This window comes from Thamnophis elegans, chromosome 15 (assembly GCF_009769535.1).
Source record: "Thamnophis elegans isolate rThaEle1 chromosome 15, rThaEle1.pri, whole genome shotgun sequence".
In the NCBI taxonomy this organism is placed as follows: Eukaryota; Metazoa; Chordata; class Lepidosauria; order Squamata; family Colubridae; genus Thamnophis; species Thamnophis elegans.
Genome location: NC_045555.1, coordinates 10,008,641 through 10,028,643, shown reverse-complemented (window position 1 = coordinate 10,028,643; position 20,003 = coordinate 10,008,641). Strand labels below are relative to the sequence as shown.

The window sequence follows — 20,003 nt, the reverse complement described above, 5'->3', positions numbered from 1 at the left end:
GAGTGCTCGGGGGCCGGGCCAGCGTGGAGCCCGCTTCCGTCCGGCCAGCGGCTGTTTGCAAAGGGCCGGCTGGATAGGATGGCGGCGGGGTCGGGGGTCCGCTCGGTGCTGGGCACCATGGAATTCGGGCGGCGGGCCGGGCCGGAGGCCAGCGGGGTTATGCTGCGCGCTTTCCTAGCCCGCGGCCACAGCCACCTGGATACGGCGCACATGTACGCGGGGGGCGAGTCGGAGCGCATCGTGGGCGCCCTGTTAGCGGCCGAGCCAGGCGCGGAGGGGAGAGGTGAGGAAGGGGCTCGCGGGGAGGTGGGGATTCCCCCCTCCTTCTCTGCAAGCTCCCGAAGTGCCCGCATTTCAAAGCAATCCCCCCTGCAATTGTGGGGAGTGGGCGTTTAAAAGCTTGGCTTTTGGGGGTGCAGCAGCTGTTCCCCTGGATCCAGAGGCTGCCTAAACCCCCTCCCCAAATGTTAGACTCCTCTGTTGATCACACACACAGAGAGAGAGAGAGAGAGGGAGGGAGGGAGGGAGGGAGGGAGAGAGAGAGAGAGAGTCTCTGCCTTGTCCTCACTTTGGGGGAGGGGGGGAATCTGGTTATTCAGCAACCAGCCCCGTTTAATCATTGATTTAATCGGGGTTGGGGTGAGGTGCAGGGATCTTGTTGGCATGAAAGTTAAGGAGGTTTCTAGAGAAGCTGAAATGAAATCTAAATAATAACAACAGAATAATAGAGAAGAATGGAAGGGAAGGGGATTGGGAATGGGAGTTGACTACAGAATGGAAGGAAATAGGAATAGAAAGGGAATAGGCTACGAATAGGATAGGAATACAAATAGGAATAGGAATAGAAAATGGAAGAGGAATAGAAAACAGCAATAGCAATAGCAGTTAGACTTATATGCCGCTTCATAGGGCTTTCAGCCCTCTCTAAGTGGTTTACAGAGTCAGCATATCGCCCCCACAGTCTGGGTCCTCATTTCACCCACCTCAGAAGGATGGAAGGCTGAGCCAACCCTGAGCCTGGTGGGATTAGAACCGCTGAACTGCAGATAACAGCTGAAGTGGCCTGCAGTGCTGCATTTAACCACTGTGCCACCTTTTCTAGGAATAGAAAATGGAAGAGAAATAGGAATAGAAAACGGAATAGGAATAGAAAATGGAACAGAAATAGGAATAGGAAATGGAATAGAAAATGGAATAGGAATAGAATAGGGAATGGAATGGAATAGAATATAGAATAGAAAATACAGAATGGAATAAAGAATCAGGTTAGGATAGGATATAGAATATTGGAATATAGAATAGAGTAGAGTAGAACAGATTAGAATTAGAAAGAATAGAATAGAAATAACAGAGTTGGAAGGGGGAACTTAAAGGTCATCTAGTTCAACCCCCTTCCCCCCTCCCCCCGCCTAAGCGGGAGACACTACACCATTTCCGACAGATGGCAGTCCAGTCTCTTCTTGAAAGCGTCCAGGGATGAAGCTCCCACAACTTCTGAAGGCAACTTCTGTTCCATCGGTGGATTGTTCTCCCTGTCAGGAAATTTTTCCTTTTTTCCAGGTCTAGCAGCCAAACACAAAACTGGTGTTTAGGAAGCTAAAACCTGCAGCTTTGCTACTTAAAAACATAGACATAGAGTCTTTATTGATTAGCCCTTGGGCCATATCAAAGTGCTAAGTTCCAGAAACATATTATTTCTAAAATTTGATAAAAGCAATATAAAATGGAATTTGATAAAATACGATTGAAAATGGAATTGGAATAAAATACAGTCTAAAATGAAATTGGAACAGAATATAATAATTTAAGATATACTGTATTTTTTGGAGTATAAGATGCACCAAGGTTTTGAAGAGGCAAATTTAAAAAAAAGTTTTTGCACTCTGCAAACCTCCCCATAAGCCTCTGCAAACCTCCGCATTTTTCACAAAAAGAGGCCCTTTTTTTCCAAAAAAGGCATGAATAGTCCTTAGGAGGCTTATAGAGCACTCCTGTGGGCTGGGGGAGCATAATTGAGCAAAAAAAAGGCCCGTTTTCCACTCATTTCTGCCCTCCTGAGCCCCCAGGAGCTCTCTGAAAGCCTCCTAAAGGCTATGCATGGCCGTTTTGGTGAAGGGGGCGGGGTTTCAGGAGGCAAACAATGCTGTATTCAGTGTATAAGATGCACCTAGATTTTCAGCCCCTTTTGAGGGAAAAAGGTGCATCTTATACTCTGAAAAATACGGTAGATAAAATATGATAAAGAAGTTATGCAGACTTTTCCAGGTAAATACAAACCAAACGCTTTCCATTGTGAACCCGGAGAGTTTGTTTTAGCCAAACCTGGATGCGTGCGAGTCGTTGGGAGTGGCGGAGTGGAAGGAGCGCTCTGCTCATGCCCAGACATCACCTTGGCATCCTGTGACAAAGCCCACCCCGGGGGGAGGGGCTTGCTTGGCGTGCCTTAGCGTCTCCTGATCGAGAATTTTATCAGGTTAAGACGCTGAGGCTGCAAAGAGCCCAGAGTGAGAGAAACAAACGACTCTTCCGATACACTGCTCTTAACCCTGGAGGTTCCATCGACCTGCTCAAGAAGGCCGAAGCTTCCAAATTGTACGAAGAAGAGCCTGAATGGATGAAATTAATTTCTGCCACCTTAAATTTTAATCCATTCCGGCTCTTCGCCGTCCAATTTGGAAGCTTTGGCCTTCCCGAGTAGGTCGGTGGAACCTCCAGGCTTAAGAGCAGTGTATCGGAAGAGTCGTCGGTCTCCCTCTGGGCTGGTTTGGAAGCATTTTCTTCTTCTTCTTTCATTTCTTGAGTTTGCCCTTCCAAAAATGCCTCATCCTCCTTTTGTCCCTTCACCCCACCTCCAGTTAAAATAGCCACAAAAGCCAATCCTTGGGATGGCAAAAGCTTGAAGGCCCAGAGCGTCCGCTCGCAACTGGAAGAGTCCCTTCAGCGTCTGCGGCTGCCCAGCGTGGATCTCTTCTACCTCCACGCCCCGGATCACGAGACCCCCGTGGAAGAGACCCTGGGGGCCTGCAATGAACTTTACAAAGAGGTGCGGAGGGGGGTTGTTGGGGGTGGGGGGCTGCTGGGAAAACCTTGGGCGGCAGGGCAGCTAGACTGCCAAGAGGGTTGAGGAGAGGGCATCCCCTCCGCCATGGTAGATGCCCCTCTTCCCCAGTGCACGAGAGTGAGTGGGAGGGATCCTCAGAGGTCATCAGGTCTGACCCAGAATGGCCGCGTTCCTGACAGGTGTGGTGTGTAGTTTCCTAATCCTCTTGTTTGATGGCATGTTGAGCAAATACTTAAAACTATGACCTAAAATGACGGGATGATTGATTTATCACTCGACAGGGGAAGTTCAAAGCGCTTGGCTTGTCCAACTACGCCTCTTGGGAGGTGGCGGAAATCTGCACCCTTTGTAAAGCCCACCAATGGCTGGTGCCGACGGTGTACCAGGTGAGCGAGGCCGTTAACAAGTGGGCTGCTTTATTTGTGTCAGAGTTTGTTGCATAAATTGAATTCCAGAAAGCACACACAGAGAACTGATGCCGCAGTATTCTTTAACTTCTTTATATACATAAGAATAGATGAATAAATGAACAATACCAACAGATGATTCTTCCAAGTAAACACAAGGCAGGAGAGTTACAGGTGAACACAAACAGTTTCATTTCAGCAGACAAGCCCAGCCAGACTGCTAGTTTACTTCTCAGAGCAACAGACTGCTTTCTTCTTCAGTTTCTGTTTCAATTCTCTGCACAGACTCAGATCTGTTTAAGCTGACATTGGCTGACTTAGTTGCTGTGCTTATTAATTGGCTGACCTTGTTCCAATGTTCCTCCCAGTCATGAATATTTCAACAATCCGGAATATTTTGTGACATGGGAACTTTTCTACAAATGGTTAGCTGACGGATACAGAGATGAGTGAATTTACGTAAAATGGGGACCACACGAGAAAGGGGAAAAAATGATTAGTAAATATTTTGATGGCTATATTAATTGATATCATAATGGAAGATAGTATACTTTTCAATAACGATTGATATTGTTGCATATATGTCTATATGGACATGATTATAAAGGGATGCGGTGGCTCAGGGACTAAGAAGCTGTCGATCAGAAAGGTTGGCAGTTCAGCGGTTTGAATCCCTAGCGCCGCATAATGGAGTGAGCTCCTGTGACTTGTCCCAGCTTCTGCCAACCTATCAGTTTGAAAGCCCATAAAAATGCAAATAGAAAAATAGGAACCACCTTTGGTGGGAAAGTAACAGTGTTTTGCATACCTTCGATATTGAGTCATGCTGGCCACATGACCACGGAGATGTCTTTGGACAGCGCTGGCTCTTTGGCTTTGAAATGGAGATGAGCACCGCCCCCTAGAGTTGGGAACAACTAGCACATATGTGCGAGGGGAACCTTTTACCTTTTTACATGATTATAATGATTATGTTTATATTTTAAAACTCTGAATCCCTAGAAAACACATTGTTTGCTATAAAAATGGAGGGTTATAGAATTGATACCATAATGGGAGATAGTATACTGTTGTGGCCCAGCAGGAGCTGTTGGAGCTGCCATCAGACTCCGACAGCGAGGGGCCTTATGAGTCGGCTCTGAAAGATGTGGAGGACCCTGGACAGGCGCCTGAGGCATGGAGCAGCGGTGAAAGCCAAAGGGACTGTGCTCCTGACATCAGGCCTTGGAGCAGTGGCGAGGAGACAAGGGAGTTGGTTCTGGACGCCTGGCAATGATGGGCAGATCGACATAGAGAACAGCTACGCAGATACAAAAGATAATTGGATCCAGGTGGTTGTAATTAGGCTCCTCTCAAGATAGTATTTAAGGAGATACTCTGGGAGGAGTCTGTTTGCAGGATTCAACTTAATTATCAACGCTGGAGAAGCTTTTATCTGTATCTGTCGAAGTCTGGGTTGCTGCCAAGGTTCTTTATCTGCTTTCAGCCACCAAGATTTATGTTTCCTGCTAATAAAGAGTTGTGACATTCCAGCTAAGCTTGTCTTGGCATTCGTTACTGGACGGAGGAGGGGGTCAGAATAGTATACTATTCAATAATGATTGATATTATCGCCTATATGTTTATGGTGTTTATATTTTAATGCTTTGGACACCTAGAAAACGCACTGTTCAATATAGAAATGGAACTGGTGATATAAAACAATAAAAACATTATTTTAAAAAAAAACAACAACCCAAGAGGGACGCTTTTGATCTGCGGCTGTGGAAATCGCAGAGCGATGCTTTCTTTGTCCCGCTTGACGAAAGACTTTTGGGTGAAGTCTGAAGGGTTTATTATTATTATTTTTTTCCGTTTTGAACCCAGGGCATGTACAATGCGACCACCCGGCAGGTGGAGAAGGAGCTGTTCCCATGTCTCAGGCACTTTGGAATGAGTTTCTATGCTTACAATCCCTTGGCCGGTAAGGAGTGGGAAGGAGTTTTTAAAAAAACAAACAAACCAAAGCTTCATCTGTGGAATTGCAAAAATGGGTGAAAGGAGGATGGGCATTTATAATACAGTATAATAGCAGAGTTGGAAGGGACCTTGGAGGTCTTCTAGTCCAACCCCCTGCCTAGGCAGGAAACCCTTTACCGTTTCAGACAAATGGCTATCCAGCATTTTCTTAAAGACTTAAAGTGACTTTGTTGACTGATCTCAAAACTTTGATTTTTCTTGAACAGGAGGACTCCTGACAGGGAAGTACAAGTACGAAGACAAAGACTTAAGTCAACCACCGACGGGCAGGTTTTTTGGGAATGACTGGGCCAGAGTCTACCGGGACAGGTGAGTCTCCACGTAGCACAAGGGTGTCAAACTCAACTTCATTGAGGGTGTTGTGGCCTGCCAGCAGCCGGCGGAGCTGGCAGCAGATCCAGACAGTGAGGAGGTTGGGGAGGAACAGGGTCCGGGTCCTGGAGTCTGGGGAAGGCTCTGATGAGGGCTCTGTGTTGGAGGCAGGGAGGGGGCCACAGACGTATGCCAGTTATCAGCTGCCTTAGTCAGACATCAGTGAGGTAGAAGAACAGCTGGAGCCTGTTCCCAGTGTGTGCAGGCGCAAGGTTGCCAGACGAAGGGAACAGCTAAAGAACAGGGGTCGACTTGGGAGTACGGCCACAGGTGGACGGTGAATGGCCCCTCCCAGAGGAAATAAAAGAGGAGCAAAAGGGGAATGGAGTTTGCAGGAGACCATTAGTTCGCTCAATTGGTTCATGACTCTCCAAGACTCCTTGCCAAGTTCTGCAGATATCGGCCTGGCAGCTCTCCAAGCCAGATAAGGTCTGTGACTGGAAATCCTCCCTTGAAAGTTGGATGTGAATGAGAAGAATTCACAGTAATTTAATAAAAGAGGTTTTTATCGGCAACAGGAGTTTGCTTCATGCTCTTGGGAAGCCTCAGTCAGAAGAGTGGGCCACATTACGGGTGTTTGACATCAGGAGGGAGCGAGGGGGTTGGGGAATGGCCATGGTAGGCGTGTGACACAGGCTCAAGGTGCATTTCCCCCCCCTTCTTTCTTTCCACAGTTCTCTACTATAACCATTTTCCTATCTCTTCTACCAGGTATTACTGGCAAACATTTATTAATTATTCTTCATACTGCACTAAACTTTTTATTTTTAAATTTATACCCCGTTGTTTAATAGTAAATTGCTTTTCCAGGCTGAAAAGCTATTTATACTATTGTATCTTTATTATTCAACTAATAATAAAAATACAATAGCATAAATAACGTAATACAACATCTAGCAGCAGAGGTAAATTTCCAGGATAGTAAATAGAAATGGCTGTCAATTATAGATTGTTGATTGTAAATCAAATGGACCTACAATATGTAAAATCTGGCATTAAACAGTAGTATTAACATAGGATGTGGCTGGTTTTCTATCCAGATCAGGCCGCATACCGTATTTTTCAGAGTATAAGACGTGCCTCCCCCCCCCCCCCAAGAAAAGAGGGTGAAAATCTGGGTGCGTCTTCTACACTGAATACAGCATTTTTGGCCTCCCGAAACCACGTCCCCTTTGCAAAAATGGATCAGTTTATGTTTGGTTGTATCGGGCAGTCTTTGCTGTTCGTTTACTGTTGTGGCCCAGCAGGTACCGTCGGAGCTGCCACCAGACTCCGACAGCGAGGGGCCCTCCGAGTCGCCTCTGGAGGATGTGGAGGACCCTGGACAGGGTTCCAACTCCGAGCAGGGTGCAGAGAGGCTGATTGGCCACCAGGAGGCACCTGAGCCTTGGACTAGTGGGGAGGAGACAAGGGAGAGAGTTGTTCCTGGCTGCACGCCATCGAAGAGCTACTAGACGTCAGGAACAATTACGCAATTACAGGAGGCGATTGTACTCAGCTAGTGGTCATTAGGCTCCTCTCCAGACTATAAAAAGCTACTTGTGCACACGGCCCTCTTTGCAGAAGTCAACGCAGGATTGAATGTCATAGGACATTACTGGGAGCTTGGTAGGCTGGATTGCTGCCAAGCCTTATCTGTGTTTATTGCTGCCTGAGTTTGTCTGAGTTGCTGCCAAGGTCCTTATCTGTTTGTTCTGCTTGGCTTTCAGCCACCGAGGTTTTGGTGTCTTGCTATTAAAGTACATTCCAGTTAAGCTTGTCTCAGCATTTGTTACTGGACGGAGGAGGGGGTCAAAACAGTTTACTAATATATAATTTTACCTACTTTTATAAATCCTATTTTTCCTACAGTCTTATCACCAATTCCTACTTCTATAATAAAAACTACGTTTCCCAAGTTCTTGTCTCCTATTTCTATCATCTAACCACTTATACAATTTTCCCCAAATTAAATAGTACTCCGTTTCCTCCTTTCCTTGAATTTCCTCAGTCAATTTATCCATCTCTGCGCATTCTAAGATCTTTCGTATTACCTCATCTTCACTCGGTATTGTGTCGTTATTCCATTTCTGTGCATATACTGTTCTGGCTGCTGTAATAATATGCAGAATTAGGTCTAAAGCCTCTTTATATTTTGTTGTGGCTTAAGCCGAACAAAAATTTCTCTGGTTTCCAGTGTATGTGATCCTTTGTTATCGTTTCCCACCAGTTTTGGATTTTAACCCAGAATATTTTGGCTGCCTCCACCATGTGTGATCGTATATCCCATGTGATTTCTCACATTTCTCAGGTGCCATCTCTAAAACATTTCTGCTAACTTCTGTTAGGTTATTACTTCCTTTCTGCTCAATTTACTTCTACTGTTTAGGCCACAGGATGTTCGTTCTTTGTTTTAAAGTGGCGGGATATTAGTGTGTGTTTTTTTAAAAAAATACCTACTCCAGGTATTGGAAGCAGCACCATTTTGAAGGCGTGTCCTTGATCCAAAGCGCCCTCCGTGAAGCGTACGGTGCAGACCCTCCCACTTTGACCTCCGCTGCCCTGCGCTGGGTCTATCATCACTCAGAACTGCAGGTAAGGCCTGGGAATCATCTCCTTTTAACCACCCCATAATCCCTGGAGTCTGGGCAACTGAATGGAGCTAGCAGAGTGTCTGGATGCCCTTCCTGTCACCAATGAGGAGTTATATTCACCCACCCACCCATTACACCTTGTCTCTGGAGGCAGAGGAGGAGATGAAGGAGATGGGTCCAGAAACAAGCTGGCCTGTCTATTTTGGCAAAGCTGAGAGGTTCTGGGCAACAGAATAGAGCAGAGTGATTACTGGCCGGATGCCTTCCCTGTCGCCAGTGCGGAGTTATAGTCACCCACCCCGGTCCCTTTACACCTTGTCTCTGGAGGCAGAGGAGGAGATGAAGGAGATGGGTCCAGAAACAAGCTGGCCTGTCCATTTTGGCAAAGCTGAGAAGTTCTGGGCAACAGAATAGAGCAGAGTGATTACTGGCCGGATGCCTTCCGTGTCACCAGTGCGGAGTTATATTCAGCAGATGTATTCTCAGTGTGCCCAGAGAAATATCTGCCTTTACCTAAGACCAAACTCATAGATTGTGAGGTGAGAGCGCCAACTCTAGGCCACTGCGCCACTCTGCCAAAGTCTTGGAAATAATATTAAGAAATGAGCCTCTGCTGTTGGTCTGTGGAGATCCTCAGTCATCCAGGTCATGGTTGTCCCTTAGGTGGCTTTTTCAAGTGGCAACGGGACTTTCTGGTTTTTCTTTGAAACACGTTGCCAACAGGCAAGGATGCCAACAAGGCACCACTGAAAGAGATGAGGAGGAGGAGGCTGGAGAAGATGGGCTGAGCCTCACTGTCCGTCTTGTGCTCCCCCGGTGAAGGATGGGCGATGAGGCCATGAACTTAGCCAGCCACAGTGGCAAGGTTGACTCAGTTCAGCCAGCAGCCAGGGGATCTGGCAGCAGATTCGGACAGTGAGGAGGTTGGGGAGGAACATGGGCCAGTCCTGGAGTCTGGGGAAGGCTCTGATGAGGGCTCTGTGTCGGAGGCAGAGAGGGGGCCAGAGCCATATGCCAGTTATCAGCTGCCTTCAGTCAAACATCAGTGAGGCAGAAGAACAGCTGGAGCCTGTTCCCAGGGTGCGCATGCAGAGAGATGCCAGGAGAAGGGAACAGCTAAAGAACAAGGGTCAACTGGGGAGTAAAGCCACAAATGGACGGTGAATGGCCCCTCCCATAGGGAATAAAAGGGGAGCGAAAGGGGAGGGGAGCTTGCAGGAGACAATTAGTTCAATCCATTAGGAGGAAGATCTGCTCCTGACTTGCTGCTACAGCGTGACGTTTGGAAGATATCGGGCCTGGCAGCTCTCCAAGCCTGATCAAGGTCTGCAGTTGTGAAATCTCTTGAAAGGTTGTTTTTTCTGGGACTTTGCTGGAGAGGTTTTTCCCTTTGAACTAAACAAAAATGGGTTTTACTGGGACGAGGAGTCAGCTTTGTGCTTTTGGGAAGCCTCGGTCGGAACACCAATTAATTGCTTTTTGCCAACTTCAGCCAGAACAACAGGCCCTTGATTGTCAGCAGCGTGATTCAAAGAAAAACCAAGTGAGCTAGTTGCCTCTTAAAAAAGCATGTTTGGGGCATCTCTGAGGTTTTTTAAGGGCAAGCTTTCAGCCTTCGTGGCTGCAAAATCCGTCGATCTTTAGTGGAGGAAAGTTTCAGACTTGCTTAACTTCTAACTCATCTCTGTGATGAAGGGAAGCCTTCTGTTTTCAACCCCAATCCTTCTCCTTGCGTGACATATTCCTCTTGTTCTGACCCCGTCTTCCTTAGAAAGCAGGAAGCAGAGTCTTGGTCCTGACAAAACCCCTTTTATTTATACGACTGTGAATTCCTTTCATAGGAATGTTTATCCACACGAACCTTATCTCGCTCGGAGAGCTGCCAGATAACTAGTTTCCAAGCGCCGGGCAAGGCAAAACTTGGCACACTCTTATAGTCGCAAACAGAACTTTCCACTCTTAAAACGACAAAGAAACAAATTGTTTCCTGCAAAAGCCCCCTCCCCCTTCGTTCCCCTTTTGTTTCCTGGGGGAGGGGCCAATCACCTGCAAGGTGTGGCTTCAGGTTCCACCACAAAACCGCGTTCGACTAAAGGGCGCTCGACGAAACTGCGTAGCTGACGTCATCACAGCGCGACAACAGCGCGGAGAAAAAAGCACGCTGTAAACGCTAAACCTAAAATTAACCCCTAAACCTAATCCTAAACCTAACCCTTAACCTAACCCTAACCCTTAACCTAACCCTAAACCTAACCCTTAACCTAAACCTAACCCTAACCCTTAACCTAACCCTAACCCTAACCCTTACCTTAACTTGAATCGGCTTGCTTTCAAAGCGCTATTTAAAGCGCCCTTCTTTCTCCGCGCTCGCTGTTGTCGCCCTGTTGATGACGTCAGCGACGCGGTTTAATCGGGCGCGCTTTAGTCGAGCGCGGTTTTGTTGTGCCACGGTGACTTCGATCCCAAGTCGACCCTGCTTTCTTAGTTGTTCTTGTCTTGCCAGCTCTGCGCATGTGCACACTGGGAACAGGCTCCAGCTGTTCCTCTGCCTCACTGCTGTCTAGCTCCCTCTCTGCCTCCGACGCAGAGCCCTCGTCTGAGCTTTCCTCAGCCCCCAGGACTGGCCCATGTTCCTCCCCAACCTCCTCGCTGTCCAATTCTACTGGCCGCTGACGGGCCACAACACCTTCGATCTGGCTTCTCATGCAGTTAATTCCTCTCTTCCTTTCCGCAGGAGAAATACGGAGACGCTGTGATTATAGGGATGTCCAACATGGACCAGTTGCAGGAGAATCTCCGGTCGAGTGAGGAGGGGCCTCTCGTCCCGAGTGTGGTGGAGGCCTTTGAGAAAGCCTGGCACCTCACGGCTCACGACTGCCCCAACTACTTCCGCTGAAGGCGTGCCAGTGGGCAGAGAGGTCTCAATTCTTAGGTAAAGTCGAATTAAATGGCGCTTTCTGAATCCTAACGTTGAATTATTGCTTCCACAAACTTTGACCCGTTATAAAGGACAACGGAATGCGCTGTAAGTTCTTTTATACGTTTTATAGGCATTCATATATAAATCTATATACACCCCCTTTTTAAAAGTCATATTACGACAATATCATTGATTAGTTCAGTCCTCCATTAAGAAGAGAGCAGGAGTTAGGAAACTCTTAACCCCGCCCCCAAGGTCTATTGGTATTTCTTCTTCCCTAGTTTTCTTCGTTATTTGCATCTTCCTCCTCTTCCTCTTCCATCTCCCCTGAAGTGTCCTCTGTGGGGGTCTCCAGCTGTTCAAATTCTCCCGTCTCGGCATCCCACATGCTCCTGATCACAACATTAAACTCGGCCATTGCGTATCCAAAGAGTTTCTGAAATTAAAAACATGACGTCTCAACCATGGCGCTCGGAATGGGAAAATCATTTCGTGCATGACAGACTGGCTCCCCTCGCACATATGTGCTAGTCGTTCCTGACTCTAGGGGGCAGTCCTCATCTCCGTTTCAAAGCCGCTGTCCAAAGACATCTCCGTGGTCACGTGGCCGGCATGACTCAATGCCGAAGGGGCACGGAACGCTGTTCCCTTCCCACCAAAGGTGGTCCCTATGTTTCTACTTGCATTTTTTACATGTTTTCGAACTGCTAGGCTGGCAGAAGCTGGGACAAGTCACGAGAGCTCACTCCGTTACGCGGCGCTAGGGATTCAAACCGTAATGGAGTGAGCTCCCGTTACTTATCCCAGCTTCTGCCAACCTAGCAGTTCGAAAGCATGTAAAAATGCAAGTAGAAAAAATAGGGACCACCTTTGGTGGGAAGGGAACAGCGTTCCGTGCGCCTTTGGCGTTTAGTCATGCTGGCCACATGGCCACGGAGACGTCTTCGGACAGAGCTGGCTGTTTGGCTTTGAAACGGAAATGAACACTGCTACCTAGAGTCGGGAACGACTAGCACATATGTGCAAGGGGAACCTTTACCTTAATATAGGGTAATTTTATTTATTTATTTATTTATTAAATATATTTATATATTGCCCAATCCCGAAGGACTCTGGGAGGCTTACAAAAAATAATCTAATCTAATGGAAAATGCAGCTATGAAAGTAGGATCATCTGCAGCCAATAACTCACCAAGAGGCGAGCTTGCTCTGGGCTCAGGATGTCCCCCTCTTTGCAAACCTCGTAATCGGAGAGAAGCGTCACTACGCCTAAGAAAGGAGAAGAAAAACAGGAGAGAAAAAAATGAAAGGAGGTTCCCGGAGAAAGAACCCTGCCAATGTGTCAGGGTTCCAAGTAATACCCCTAACCAGTGGTGAAATTCAATTTTTTTTTATTACGGGTTCTGTGGGCGTGGCTTGGCAGGCTTGGTGTGGCTTGGCAGGGAAAGGATACTGCAAAATCTCAATTCCCACCCCACTCTGGGGCCAGCCAGAGGTGGCATTTGCCAGTTCTCCGAACTATTCAAAATTTCCGCTACCTGTTCTCCGAACCACTCAAAATTTCCGCTACCTGTTCTCTGAACCACTCAAAATTTCCGCTACCTGTTCTCCGAACCACTCAAAATTTCCGCTACCTGTTCTCTGAACTACTCAAAATTTCCGCTACCTGTTCTCTGAACTACTCAAAATTTCCGCTACCTGTTCTCTGAACTACTCAAAATTTCCGCTACCTGTTCTCTGAACCACTCAAAATTTCCGTTACCTGTTCTCTGAACTACTCAAAATTTCCGCTACCTGTTCTCCGAACCACTCAAAATTTCCGCTACCTGTTCTCTGAACTACTCAAAATTTCCGCTAACGGTCCTCCGAACCACTCAAAATTTCTGCTCCCGGTTCTCCAAACCACTCAAAATTTCCGCTACCAGTTGTCCGAACCACTCAAAATTTCTGCTCTCAGTTCTCCGAACCACTCAAAATTTCCACTACCGGTTGTCCAAACTACTCAAAATTTCTGCTACCGGTTGTCCGAACCACTCAAAATTTCCGCTACCGGTTGTCCGAACCACTCAAATTTTCCGCTACCGGTTGTCTAAACTACTCAAAATTTCCGCTACCAGTTCTCCTAACTACTCAAAATTTCTCCTCCCAGTTCTCTGAACCACTCAAAATTTCCACTACCGGTTGTCCAAACCACTCAACATTTCTACTGCTGTTTCTCCAGAATCTGTCAGAACCTGCTGGATTTTACCCCTGCCCCTAATGAAAGAAGACTCCGAGGATTGAGTTTCCTCAAAGGTCCTCAAATTTTATTAGAGATGTCATATTGGCACATCTGGAAAAACCCGAATCTGAAAGCTTCCAGGTTTTCCCCACCTAAGTGAAAGTTCAAGCACCCTGCCCAGCACCCACATGTCCATCCCATGGTCCAATCAAACACCGTCCCAACTGGAGATGCCTCCCAGTCACACCACTCTAGGTGCTGGGCAGGATGTCCTTGACTCTCTGAGAAAGGAATGTTATTTTGACTATATCTACCACACTCAATATAATTCCCCCCCTTCCAGTTTTCCACAGCAATGACTGTAGCAGGCCTGAAGGCCCAAGGCAAAAAATGGCTTCCAGGCCTGGCACAATATTTCTTCAGTAATGTTCCAAACCTTTTTTCAGGGCCGTGGGCAATCCAAGCTGCCTCAGTTGGGGTTCCATGGAATGGGAAAACTGCTCCAGGGGTCCCATATCCAAACTGACTGTCAAGGTGGCTTTGTTTCCAGCCCGGGCAAAATCAGTCTCTCTGAATTGGGAAAACCACCTGCAAAAGAAAAAAAGAAGAATAGAATAGAAATTCATAAGGACTAGCAACTCTATTCTTGCGTCCTCCCACTGTTGTGGACCGCCATCAGAGCTGGCAGCAGATTCAGACAGTGAGGAGGTTGGGGAGGAACCTGGGCCAGTCCTGGAGTCTGGGGAAGGCTCTGATGAGGGCTCTGTTGGAGGCACAGAGGGGGCCAGAGCCATATGCCAGTTATCAGCTGCCTTCGGAATCAGACATCAGTGGGGCAGAAGAACAGCTGGAGCCTGTTCCCAGTGCGAGTTGCCAGATGAAGGGAACAGCTAAAGAACAAGGGCTGACTTGGGAGTAAGTTAGGGGTGGGTTCCTGCCAGTTCTGACCTCTTCTATAGAAGAGGTTCCACAAATCTACAGTGCTGTTTAGAACCGGTTCCAGCTCCTTCCCCCCCGTCAGTCCGGATATCATCAAGATGAAGAGCGAGAGGAGGAATTCTGGGAGTTGAAGTCCACAAGTCTTAAAGCTGTCAAGTTTGAACATCCCTGTTTTTTTTTTTCCTAAAGGGTTAGGGGTGCAAGGGTCTTGTAACTTGACAACTTTAAGACTTGCGTGCTTCAAATGCCAGAGTTCCTGAGCCAACATTTTGGTTGCTAAGCAAGAGCGTTTTTAAGTGAGTTTCACCACATTTTTCAAGTTGGCCACGCCCACCTGGTCACATGGTCAACAAGCCACTCCCACAAAACAGACCACACCCACAGAAGAGGTTCTAAAAAAATTTGAAACCCAAGGCCACAGTTGGATGGTGAATGGCCCCTCCCAGAGGGAATAAAAGCGGAGCGAAAGGGGAGTGGAGTTTGCAGAAGACAATTTGTTCATTCCTGCATTCTTGCCAAGTATTGTGGGCATCTGAAAGATATCAGCCTGGCCACTCTCCAAGCCTGATAAAGGTTAGTAATTGGGAACTATCTTGAAAGACTGTGGGCCGGGACTTTGCTGGAGAGAAATTCACTGCAAATTAAATAAAAGGGGTTTATTGGGACGAGGACTTGGCTTCATGCTGCTGGGGAAGCCTAGGTTAGAACAATCACCTGGACAGCAAGCGGTGAGGAGAGAAAGGTGAAGGAACAACTACCATATTTTTTCAAGAAACGCTATGGGGGTGCTGAGTGCAGAAGGCTAAAAGCAGGCTACAGGGCAACAGATTCTAACACCAACCAGCAATACTGCAAAATGATACTCTCTTCTAGGTTGTATTTTGCTTCTGAGTAGAAAAGGCACAGAGTTCAGAGTGAAATTCTGCAATTCACCCTATTTGTCTTGGGGTTAAAAAAAAAACACGTTACGGGATAGAGCCCTTCTCAAAAAGCTTCTACTGAAAGCTTCCAAAATCCCCCTCCTCCCTCCCAAAAAATCCAGTTTCCTGAGTTTAAATCTTTGGGTGTTCTTTTTGGGAAACATTTACTTTATTATTATTATTTTAAAAAAAGGTTTTTATTAGGTAAACATTAAAAACATTGGACATAGTGCAGCATTTCTGGCATAATCATTTCCAGAGAAGTTTTTTTGATCTTACAACAATAACAGTTTATAGAGAAGATCAACAAAGAGAATGAGGGGACTGGAGACTAAAACATATGAAGAACGGTTGCAGGAACTGGGTATGTCTAGTTTAATAGAAAGAAGGACTAGGGGAGACATGATAGCAGTCTTCCAATATCTCAGGGGCTTCCACAAAGTAGGAGTCAAAGTATTTTCCAAAATACCTGAATGTAGAATAAGAAGCAATGGGTGGAAACTAATCAAGGAGAGAAGCAACTTAGAACTGAGGAGAAATTTCCGGCCATGAGAACAATTAATCAGTGTAACAGGATTTGCCTCTAGAAGTTGTGAATGCCCCAACACTGGAAGTCTTTAAGAACATGCTGGATAGCCATTTGTCTGAAACGGCATAGGGTTTTCTGCCTAGGTAAGGGGTTAGACTAGAAGACCTCCAAGTTCCCTTCCAACTCTGCTATTGTATTGCATTATATCCATTACGTATGTATGTGTGGTCAGTCAAACTGCATATCCATTAATCCCTTTCATTATATAGTTACAACCAGTACATATACATACCCAAACACTTACTTTATAACTTCATCCTTGGTGCGATTCGTGAAAAGGAGGCCGACTTCTCCTCGCAGATGCTTGCTGACCTAAACGAACGAAAACACCAGGTGATGAAAGTGACTTTCCTCAGGGTGGGGGCTTTAGGATGCCGAGATACTCTCCCACCCCCCCAGGACTGGGAGAAGGCCCTGCTTTCCTACAGTAGCCACAGGCAAGTGAAGTGAGATCGTTTTAAAAATCTGGTGCTTTACCTCGTGCAAATTATCTTTGTATTCGTCTGAAGGGCTGTGGCCGAGGGCCACAATCATCACTTTGTTTTTCCCAAAAAATATCCTGGAATAAGAGAGAGAGAGAAATTCTACTGAAATGTCAAATGCTTTTTCAAGGGAGCATTCAGTTTCGGCTTTTAATAGAAGCCTATCATGTAAAAATCAGAATGGCTGTAAGGAACTCTTAAGAGTTTCTGAGAATGTAATGGAATATAGGAAGGGGGTTGAGGAGGCTGATGATAATGCTCAAATATTTGGGGGCCAACATGGAAACCAAGTCCTATGAGGAGAGGGTTGAAGGACTCAGGCATGGTTAGATGCGATGGTTTTCCCAGTTGCAATGGAGGGCTGTGAAAGTTGGACCGTAAGAAAGGCTGAGCGCCAAAGAATGGAGGCCTTTGAACTCTGGTGCTGGAGAAGAAGACTCCTGCATTGAGTCCCTTGGACTGCAAGGCCATCCAACCGGTCAGTCCTGGAGGAGATCAACCCTGACTGCTCTTTAGAAGGCCAGATCCTGAAGAGGAAACTCAAGTACTTTGGTCACCTCATGAGAAGGAAGAAGGACTCCCTGGAGAAGAGCCTCATGCTGGGAAAGATGGAGGGCAAAAGAAGAAGGGGACGGCAGAGAAGGAGGTGGCTGGATGGAATCCATACTCACCTGCTGTGTTTCCATGCACTGCGGATATCTTTCAGTTTGTTGTTTCGCATGTTGGCAATGGAGAAGATGAAGAGACGCTTGTAGGTGTCCACGCATTTTCGTAGCTAAAGACAAAGAAGTATTTGGCGGTTGCTTTTGGGGGGGGGGGATTTTCGCACCCCAAATTTTCTATCTTGAGGAAGTTTCACAGGCCCAAAGGTCAGGGCTTTCCCACAGAAGAGAAAACTTAGCAGGCACTGCTATGGCGAAGTGCAACTACATTAATTTAATCCTTTCTTATATTGGTGAAATTAACAAGGTCATCCTGCAAAATGACCCCTTTAAGGAGCCTTTAAACGAAATGGTTGCTGAACAGCTGCCTTACCACACCTGGCTTACCTCTTCTATCAGGTTTTGCTTAACTTCCAAGCCTTTCTTGGCGGTTTTGGTTAAGGAGACTGCAAGAAAGAAAGACACAGGTTCAGGATTCAATAGGGAATCTTCGGAATAGCTATTGCCGATTCATTTGGAAATTGCACTGGAGTGCAAGGAGAAGGAATATGAGGAAGGGAGGGAGGGAAGCAGGGGTGGGTTCCTGCCAGTTCTAACCTCTTCTATAGAAGAGGTTTCACAAATTTACAGTGCCATTTAGAACTGGTTTCAGCTCCCTCCCTCCCTCCGTACATCATCAAGATGAAGAGCGAGAGGAGGAATTCTGGGAGTTGAAGTCCACAAGTCTTAAAGCTGTCAAGTTTGAACACCCCTGGGGTGTTAATTTCTAAAGGGTTAGGGGTACAAGGGTCTTGTAACTTGATAGCTTTAAGACTTGCGTGCTTCAAATGCCAGAGTTTCTGAGCCAACATTTTGGTTGCTAAGCAAGAGCGTTGTTAAGTGGGTTTCACCACATTTTACTAGTTGGCCACCCCCACCCAGTCATATGGCTGGCAAGCCACTCCCACTCAGTCACATGGCTGGCAAGCCACTCCCACTCAGTCACATGGCCAGCAAGCCACTCCCACAAAGCAGGCCACACCTACAGAAGAGGTTGTAAATTTGAAACCCACCACTGGAGGGAAAAGGAAGGATAGATGGATGGATGGAAAGGAAGGACAGGAAGGAAGGGATGGGTTGGTTGGATGGAAAGAAAGGAAGGAAGGATAGAAAGGAAGGAAAGAAGGAAGGAGAGATGGGTTGGATTGATGGATGATGGATGGAAAGGAAGGAAAGATGGAGTGGATGGGATGGAAGGAAGGAGAGATGGAGGGATGGATGGAAAGGAATGAAGGAGAGATAGGAAGGAAGGAGCTATAAAAATTGAATAATTTTTTTAGGGAAGTAGCTGGAATCTCTGCAGGAAACTTGGATACAGACTCCTCCAAATTTGCCATTCGCTACTTGACTTCCAATATCTGCATTTTCCACCACGTGTGAACCAGCAACTTCTCCTATCAGCCCAAAAGTATTATCTCTTTTTTTAAAAAGTCTCAGTATAAGATTTGGAGATTTGGGAGAAGCTCCAGTGTAACCACTGGACGTCTTCCAGGAGGCCCCTCGATCTCGACCCAGGACACTCTCTGCAATGAAGGGGGGGGGGAATCAATCCATTAATCAATAATTCAAGTTTATCCAGTCCGTTTTCAAGGCCATGTTGCCAATGTTGGCGAGGAATTCCGCCTTTTTTAAAAAAAGATGTTGGGTAAAGCGAGTTGAACGGCTGATACTTTGGAGTACCACAACCCCCAGCATCCTCAGCCCACAAAAGATATGGGAATAAAGCACTACCTGGGCACCAAAAGCTTCCCCCCACCACCCACCCTTAGGGGAGAAAACGACTAGGAGAAAAAAGGCTACCCCCACCATCATCCCTCTCTTGGCGCCGGATGTTGTTTGGTGCAGCCTAGCCTACCTGACAGGGTTGTTGTGCAAAAGTAAAGAAACTCCCCCCTACTGGGGGGTCTTAATGGGGATGGTGGTGGTAGACAAAGACCTGAGCCTGGGGAGGGGGGGGGACACCTGATCCCTAGAGGGGATGCCCCCCTTCCCCACTTTCCGGTGCATTATGTTGTTTTGGGCAGCCAAGCCTACCTGGCAGGGTTGTTGTGCAAATAAATAGGGTTGTGCAAAAGAAGTTATCTGCTTTCCCTTTGGGGGGGGGATCTTTATAGGGGGGAGAAAAAAAGAGCCCAAGGGGGAAGGGAGAGTCCTAACTCCTGGGGTCCCCCTGCCCCCCTCCCACTCACCCTTCTTGTCTCGCTTGGACTTGGGCATCGCGGGCACCCACGTGTAGCTTACTCCTCCGGCAGCGGCGGTGGGCGGAGCCTCGCGGGCCGACGGGAAAGCATTAAGGTGTCTACGACGGCGCCTGATTTCCCGAGCGAGGGAAAACCAAACATAAGCCTCACGAGAAAATGGGGCTGCCTTGTTAAGCCTATTTATTAGATACTTTTTTTATTATTTCGGTCCGTTTTAATTTCATTAATTTATTCCCCCAATCAGGCAATTCTGGCGGATGCTTCTTCTCCAAGGGCCCCTGTGAGGCCCTTCGACCCCGCTCGCTTGCGGGCCTTTCGCGCGGTGCCTGATGGGAGGGCGTCCGTAGATCTGTGAATTTCTTTTCTAGTTTGAATTCCTCCGTTTTTATTTTCGTTCATTTTTGTAATAGATTTAGGTTAGGTTTAGATTTATTGGATTTATATTTATATCCCGCCTTCGATATGACAGGAAAACCAGTTGAGGGACTAGACAAAGTGAGATTTGTCCTTGTGACTCTTTTTCTCTCCCCAAGGTCACTCTAATATATTCGTATCTCTATGGGGCCGGAAGCCAAAAGTCTATCGCCTCTATGGTCGC

The 20,003-nt window shown here is 46.9% G+C and overlaps 2 protein-coding genes across 2 annotated transcripts; one reads left to right on the top strand and one right to left on the bottom strand.

Annotated features, from left to right (window-relative positions):
• The first annotated feature begins 4 nt into the window (after positions 1-4).
• Positions 5-11,400, top strand: LOC116518486 (aflatoxin B1 aldehyde reductase member 2-like). The gene is made up of 7 exons (XM_032231922.1): positions 5-283; positions 2,856-3,043; positions 3,343-3,447; positions 5,335-5,431; positions 5,694-5,796; positions 8,304-8,433; positions 11,167-11,400. The coding sequence occupies exons 1-7, from the start codon at positions 79-81 to the stop codon at positions 11,326-11,328; spliced, it is 990 nt and encodes a 329-aa protein (XP_032087813.1). The 5' UTR covers positions 5-78; the 3' UTR covers positions 11,329-11,400.
• Positions 11,401-11,462: 62 nt separating this feature from the next.
• On the bottom strand, positions 11,463-19,473 carry MRTO4 (MRT4 homolog, ribosome maturation factor). Its single transcript, XM_032231926.1, has 8 exons — positions 19,394-19,473; positions 17,553-17,611; positions 17,175-17,278; positions 16,499-16,580; positions 16,266-16,333; positions 14,010-14,161; positions 12,545-12,621; positions 11,463-11,788 (listed from the first exon to the last, which is right to left on the bottom strand). The coding sequence occupies exons 1-8, from the start codon at positions 19,419-19,421 to the stop codon at positions 11,630-11,632; spliced, it is 729 nt and encodes a 242-aa protein (XP_032087817.1). The 5' UTR covers positions 19,422-19,473; the 3' UTR covers positions 11,463-11,629.
• Between the last annotated feature and the right edge of the window lie 530 nt (positions 19,474-20,003).